General features: G+C 35.8%; 1 protein-coding gene and 1 long non-coding RNA gene across 2 annotated transcripts; both read right to left on the minus strand.

Annotated features, from left to right (window-relative positions):
* Positions 1-137: 137 nt before the first annotated feature.
* On the minus strand, positions 138-1,223 carry LOC103380233 (uncharacterized). The gene is made up of 2 exons (XR_521650.3): positions 947-1,223; positions 138-536 (listed from the first exon to the last, which is right to left on the minus strand). It is a non-coding gene; the product is annotated as an uncharacterized LOC103380233 (long non-coding RNA).
* A 526-nt stretch (positions 1,224-1,749) lies between these two features.
* ints14 (integrator complex subunit 14) lies at positions 1,750-6,122 on the minus strand. The gene is made up of 11 exons (XM_025056457.1): positions 5,901-6,122; positions 5,706-5,813; positions 4,885-5,040; positions 4,510-4,628; positions 4,282-4,424; positions 4,102-4,194; positions 3,406-3,550; positions 3,172-3,305; positions 2,877-2,995; positions 2,396-2,461; positions 1,750-2,318 (listed from the first exon to the last, which is right to left on the minus strand). The coding sequence occupies exons 1-11, from the start codon at positions 6,120-6,122 to the stop codon at positions 2,085-2,087; spliced, it is 1,539 nt and encodes a 512-aa protein (XP_024912225.1). The 3' UTR covers positions 1,750-2,084.
* Between the last annotated feature and the right edge of the window lie 1,715 nt (positions 6,123-7,837).

Raw genomic sequence — 7,837 nt, forward strand, 5'->3', positions numbered from 1 at the left:
CACACAAAAGACTCATAATGAAACTCACACATGTCATTAAAGGTTTATTCAGCTATATTAAAAAAAAAGTGAAAACCCTCACCTGGTGACACCAGGTATTCCAGTACCTTCTGGTACCAGGTGTTTTTTCTAATGCATTTCAATTGTGCTTGACCCCTGAGCTGTTCTGACAAACAAAGGCCTTTATGTAGTGATGAAATGTTTAAAACATTGAGTTTGTACTGTTACTGATGATAGTGATGTGTAAACATTTAGTTGTGCAACAGACTTTGCACTGTAAGAGTGACTACTTTGTAGCTGCTTTTAAGGAAAACCCGTTTGTTTGTGCTAACGTGGCACAACGACGTGTTCTTCTAATCTGCAGGTTCACTATTTCCTTCAGTATTTAATTTCTATAATACAGTGTGTAAACTATTTCTTTAGCAGTAATCAGGAAGCTGCATACTATCTTCAGTCTCGTTTCTTCTTCCGGTATTAAATCCGTGGAAAACATGGTGTTGCCGCTGAAATCGAACCAGCGTTTTCTGATGGCAGACCTTAAAGAAACGACAAAGAGCAAAAATTAAACACCAAAATAAAAAACACTTGACAGGAAATTATCCAAAATAAATTTAAACACTTAATACACTAATATGTCTGCTGGGACTGCCTATACAGCTGTTTATTTAATTTCATTGTTTAACTACAACTACTTACACTGTGCATATAATTCCTATTTTATATATTTATTTCATATACATGTTCACATAACATTCTTATAATTATACTAGTTCTGCTTATATATACATATCATAGGTATAATGTAGTATGCTTTACTATAGATACCTAACGTTAGCTAACGTTAGCTGCCGAGACGCTGATGCTAGCGTAAATTGCACAAACGGTCTCGACCGAACGACTACCATTTCAAACAAAATACAACCGACAACTGTTTACAAAAACCCACCATTTAAATCAATCAGATGTAGCCACCATGCCAATTTTCTTACTTGAACGCCCGCTGGAAGCCAACACGACTAACACAAGCGTCCCATGCGCCGGATCCGCAACCGGAAATAAGGACCGTACTACGATTTCCTGCTTCCGTTATACAAAGGTTCCAATATCAGCGCTCTCTTGCAGTTGACCGCTGACGTTCATATTAGGTCCTAAAACATGCTGCCAAGTGATTATTTTATGTTTAAAACTCCCAAAAGTATTTTAAATGAATATTTAAAAAAATCACCCAAAACATGCCTTACTATAGCCTTACCATCGGGAAAAAATGCAAAAAATAAAAAAGTCCCTGAAATGCCTCAGAATGCAGGCATGTTCGCAAAACATTTAGCCAAGTGATTCATTTGTACAAAGAATGTCAAAATGTCAGCATTTTTCAATATCTGATCAAAAGTTACATGAAACAAAAAGATTTTGCCAAAAGATTTTGACACATTTTTGAAAAATTCTCAAAATGCTCTAATTTGAAGACATGTTTATAACTATTTATTTTTGAGAAACTTTTTAAATCTTTTTTAGTATAATCTTCTATTATAATGTTTCTCTTGATCAATGGTTGACATACCAAAAAGTATCTATTTTTTTTAACCCTAAAAAATATGTTTTTAAGGTAAATACGTTTTTTAAACTTATTGATGACTTGTTTTGTTTCAGTATATTATTATTATAGTATATTACTGTTATCAATTGACATTGCAGCTATGTACTTCCTCAACGCTGGGTTCGGTGTGGTCAGAAGTAGCTTCATGTTTGATGAAAATGTTTTTTTTATTATTCCTATAGATTTTCTATTGACATGTTGTCTTATCTGACATTTACTAATACACTAAAAATTAGTTGTAAAACTCCAAGATTTCACAGATTCCTGTTATTTGACATTGATTTCAAATTAAACATCATCGATAAGTGAAGAAATCATATGTAAACTCTCATGTTAAAAATATATGTACAGTTTTTTTTATTCATACAAATGTCTTGACTTTACAGAGGAGTTTTTCTCGATGTCTCCTGAATCAGTGTCCATCTTATTACATAAGCCCACAGAGACCAAAGATGTTTGGCTTCAGTCTACTACTGCGCTGGCTGTTTCAGCTTGAAAAGTCAGTGTGCATGGGAGCAATGTTGTGATCAAAAGCAGCGTACTGAGAGTCACCGGTGCTGGCCAGTTTCAGCTGCTGTGCAGCATGGGAAAGCTGGAACGCTGCATCAGGATGAGCCGAGTCAGGCAACATGGTGCACTCCCTCTCCAGCAGATCGGCCACTCCTTTCAGCAGTTCCCAAAAACCAAAGGCCAAGGCGGCTTTTCGCAGACGGTTCAGCTCCTGACACAATAAGGTACAAAGTAGAAATTTTCATTTTGAAATTGTTGGAATTTGTGTTTTTTTTATGTCAGACTTACTTTGTAGAAGGTTTGGGTTTTATCAGGTAGCTTTCTGGCATTCCTCAAAATTTTCTGCACATCAGTCTGCAAAGACAGCAACAAACAATCATCAGAATGATTGTTGTTAGGCATTAAAAATGGACAAACCATCGAATGAGTGAAGGGGCACTCAAGCCTACAGTCTTCTTAACTATAAATTACCATCATTTTAACCTCCCTTTTTGGTACAACAGACCATTTTAAATGTAAAACCTAAAATGTAAAAATGTTTCTTTACTGTATTTTACTTGTACAAGCAGTGAGATGTCACTGAAATTCAATTCTGAAACCACACGCTCACACAGAGAAAGAGATAATTGTTCAAAGTGTAACGTGTTAAATATATATTCAGGCAGGGGTTCTGTTGTATGACTTCAGCAAAGTAAGCAATAATTAATCAATTCAATTACTGTAATTTCTGATTAATATCTTAATCAATTTGTACGGATGTTCTGTGTACCTGTAGTCCACTGGCCTTTATCCACACCGTAACATTTTGAGCATAGCTTCGTTTGACCTGTGGCTGCACAGGAAAAGGACTTTTGCTGTCATCTTCACCGTAGGGATTTTCGGCAGCCTCTAAAGTAACAGGGAACCAAATTATCCTGTTATTGAACCACTTAACGTTGAACACACACAAAAAGGTCTCTGCTCATGTTAGGGAGCACAGTGAATCTCCCCATTGTGGGGCAAATGAAGGACTTCTCATTATTAATCTACAACAAGTTGTTTGTCAACCTGGCAGAAGTTTTTACCAGAAATTGGTCCTAACTGTGAGATCTTGCCCAGCCAGGGCAGTGGTTCTGAACCAGGCTCAAACAGTGACATCATCAGATTAGATTTCTTCTTACTGTCTGCTTGAGAGTACAACATGCCGTACCACTCTGGCCTGAAAAAGGAAACAGATTTTAGCTATTGTTGGTGCTTGTAGAATGTAAAATGACTGGTTTAAACAAACACAACTGTCTCATCATTATTATTATTCTCACCCTAGCTGGACCAAGGCCACCATGCCCTCAACCTTCAGACTACCATGTAAAAGCACACAAAAGTTTGGGGATTTTCCAGCCACCTGACTGGCAGAGGGTTCATCGTCAAGGTCATCTGTGGCTCCTGCACCAACTTCATCTACCTCTGAAATCAAATGCAATATTCTGGATGGGTCACCAGTAAAAGCAGATTTGGAAAACAAATCTAGCTGATGTTATTGTTTTTACAAGTTTAGAAATGCTGGTTTATGTAAACCAATCATCAAGATGCTCTCATTTGTCTGAAAATACTTAGCTATGTTTATTTTTGTGATTAAAATTGAGATAAAAATATACTTTTTCGGTACGCCGACTTTTGACACTGTAAAGTTAAATAAAAAGGCACAAATTTGCCTCCAAATAATTTGTTATGTGCTTTTTTAATCTTCAAATTCAGGAAAAAAAATGTTATGTCAACCATTGATCGCAGTGATATACTATACTAAACAGTATACACAAAAATAAGTTTCCCAAAAATGAATAAAAATGCACTGAATTGCCTTTATACATGTAGTTGTGTCCTTTTTTATGCTGTAAATTTAGGAAATCTATTTTTTGGTAAGCCACCCATTAATACCAGTAACTATACTTTACTAATAATTTTCTGAAAGAGTTTGTAGTGTCGTCAATATAATTAAAAACACTTTCATCACAGACCTTTGTTTACAGCGATCGGCAGTACCAGGTGTCTTGATATAACCGGAGGACTCGAAATGTCGGCAATTTCAATAAAGCCCATGATTTCCAAGTCTGAAAAAGATATTGTGGTGTAAACGCTTTTCTTTCAAATAATGTAAATGCTAAATTCTGAGGCAATAAGGAGCAGTGGCTGTTTACCTGTGTTGACTGTTTTGGGCATGGGCTCCACCTCCTCGTCCACCACGACAGGCTCGGGTCGAGGGAACACCTGAACATCAGAGGAAAGGTTCCCACAATGCAACACAGCATGGAAAGGAGAATACGCATAATCAATCAGCCTCCTGGAAAATAAATACAAAGAAAAAGGCAAAAGATGCTTTAGTTCACACATTAAGAGTATGTGTTAATAAAGTATAAAAACCTTACCCAAACATTGCGTGTACACTTTTCATGCACAGTGGTCCTTCTACGGTGAAGATCTGACCGTCTCCTCCACTAAGGCGAAGTAATTCCTCCAAATTGTCCAAAGCATCAGTCATCTGTAACTGTCATTATAAAAAGAGAAAGGCATTATTAAGTCACAGGCAAAACAATTACATTTAAATTAAATTATTTTTAATAATTTAATTATTTTTATCCAAACAGCTGCTAATCCAACACTTTTGACTCTATACTATATACCAAGAATTAAGCAGGCCACATAAAAATATCCAAACATCTGCTAATCTAACACTTCTGACTCTATACTATATATCAAGAATTAAGCAGGCCACATAAAAATACAAAAAATATAGTATATACCTCCTCTGCGCTTGCTACACACATAATGTACATCTTTGTTGAGAAGGGGAAAGGCAGTGGGAACTTCTTGTCTTCTCCACGCTGCTTCATAGTTTGAAGGGAGTGACGCAGAGAACCCTTTCCAATGCCAAGAGATCCATCAGTGACAAGAATCACCTATGTGACAGAACAGGCAACAAGCAAATATAACAGACAATATAAAATAATTACTGTCCGCCATATGATAACACTGAAATAGGAACTATAGCAAACGAAACCATCATAAGACACTGTCAAAGTTGATACAATTACAAAACGTTGAACACAGAGACTTTCCAGCATTAAATACTTTTAAATGTTAAAGAAACAGATCATTTTAATTTGCATTTTCCATGTTCTTCCCATAAATATATGAAAAAAATATCAAAATGGTACACTTCCTCAACCATTTTTCTATCAAAATATGTATACCTAAAGAATAACAACAACAATAACAGAAATATGAAGGAGATAATTTGATATAACTATCAATAATAAAAATAAAAACATCAAAGAATAGAAGACAGCTACAAAATAAGTTCTAATTGAATTCTTTGAATTTTATAAATCATAACAGGTGTTAAATCTAGATAATACAATAAAACCCATCACTGGATATCATTCAGGCTAAGAGATCCCTAAGAAAGACTTTTTATTATCTTTAAGTATTTATTATATTATTATTAATAAATCTACTTATGAAATAGGTTTATAACAGTAATTTACTTTCCGGCACTTTTTCATCAATCATTGCTGAAGTATGATTTTGGTAAAGATGACCAAAACAAAGCACAACAAGGTACCTGACAGGCACAGGTGCTGCCCCACTCCTGTTGGAAAACGTTACTGACTCCATGAAGAGCTGATTCAATACACGTCTTGTCATAGTCTTCCAGTGAGCTCAGTGCCTCCTGCAACAAAACACATAATACACACATTTACACAGGGTAAAATAAAAGACAGAACATATATAAATGCTGTGCTTTGACGAGCTCTACCTGCAGGGCGTTGTAATCTCTGGTGAAAGGTACCAGCAGCTCCCAGAGGGAGGAGAAGGCCATCAGAGCTGTGAACTCTAAGCGGTAGTTAGAGGCCATGTGTTCAAACAGCATGTTAAGTCCATGAACTGCCAAGTTCTTCCTCTGAAACTCCTCGTTGCTGTCCAGTGACACTGGCCGTGTCATGGACAGAGAAACGTCCATTAAGACCACAGTAGGCATAGCTTGTTACTCAAGTGTACTCACAATACTACAGCGAACTTAAGGCTACCCTTCCGCATCTGCTCCCACTGAGGAAAAAGGAAAAAGAATGTGAAATGTTGAAAAAATCTCATACCATTATCCTCGTCCTATATTTCTTTATAGGCGACCATTTATTTCACAACACAAAGAAAGTTTGTTTTTTAATCATCACGTCATTTACATTAAATTCCGGATGTATTAAAGGAACAGAGATAAAAGAAATACAAACTTACCAGTTAGTGGTAGATTCGTCCCTTTTTGCAGCCCTTGAGAAAAGACACAGACTTAATTTAACTAAATTAAAACCTTTAAACGAAAAGCTGCTTACTGCACCGCACTTGTAAAGCCAGACTAAACAGCGTTGAACACACAGGGTGCAACATAGATCAGTGTTAGCTCATGTCGGCTAAATCACTTTAGTTTTGCCTTACTATGCCATTAAAGTTAACTTAATAAATGTTGTTTATCGACTTTAACATGAAAACAAATCAATTTGTGTAACAATTAACCTTTAAATCAACGAATATATATGTACGGGTATTAAATGATTCTACCGACATTCAACTGCTGTTACCGTGTGTAACAGTTATTTCCGTCCGGTGTGAAACTAGTGATGTAAACAGATCTCATTGGGAAATGGATGATGGACGCAGTAATTTGAACGACGTGACATTGGTTTTGCAAAATTGCAAATCTATTGTATATAGCTTTACACTTTGCACAATTAATCATTTTCGGACATTTAACTAGACGTTTTTTATGTCTACTGTCCACGCCAACTTGTAATTTTTATAAAGTAACTCAGATGGCGCCAGACTACACACTCTTGAAGCCTATTCATTGGTTGAAACAGATAAAAACTGTCCCCCAAAATGACTTAAAAAAAAAAAAGAAATATACAATTTAATGGTTGGATAGTATGGTTGGTTGGATAGTATGTCTTTGGGGCGTTTTTCCAGCTCCCACTGGTTAGCAGTGGAGCAAAAGCACTCTTTACGCCTATTTTTGAACTTGTTCCAGTCCATGATTCATATATTGTTGCAAAATATATACCAATATTAACTCGTCACAACTTTCATTTAATTCAGTGTTTTTATGAGTTTTAAAATTAATCTGATTTTGTTTGTTTTTGTCATTTGTTGCTATATCCCCCAAAACGAGTATCTCTCTGTATTGTACTACTACTACTGTATCTCAATGTATCTACTATATCTGTGAAGGGGAATATTTAAATATTACAATTAAAAACATACCAACATACCTACAGAGATGTCTTTATTATTATATGAACATGTGTTTTTACTTTGTAATGCTCTAGAATTGAAATGTAAAAAAAACCAGACACCTCAGTTTTGAGTCCAATAATAGTACATATAGCAGGCTGATGACAAAGTGAGAGTGAGACAATGCATATAATCCTCTTATTGGACTTCAGGTATTATGTGTAATGCTGATCCATTCTGAAGACCTGTCCTCTGTCCTACATAATCCTGTGGCCCCAGCAACAGATTGAACATATGTTGGTGCAACATTTTAAACTTTTAATGCTTTAACTTGGACAAAATCTTCAACTGCGGTAAGATGCATTTTATTCTCAATTATTAGTTTTAGTTGTGCTCTTTGCAACTCAGGACTATTTTATGGAAGTGATGTGTTTGCACGCATGATCTCTGTTGTTTACGCAGATGTAAGCA

Source organism: Cynoglossus semilaevis, chromosome 6 (assembly GCF_000523025.1).
Source record: "Cynoglossus semilaevis isolate Cse_v1.0 chromosome 6, Cse_v1.0, whole genome shotgun sequence".
Taxonomy (NCBI): domain Eukaryota; kingdom Metazoa; phylum Chordata; class Actinopteri; order Pleuronectiformes; family Cynoglossidae; genus Cynoglossus; species Cynoglossus semilaevis.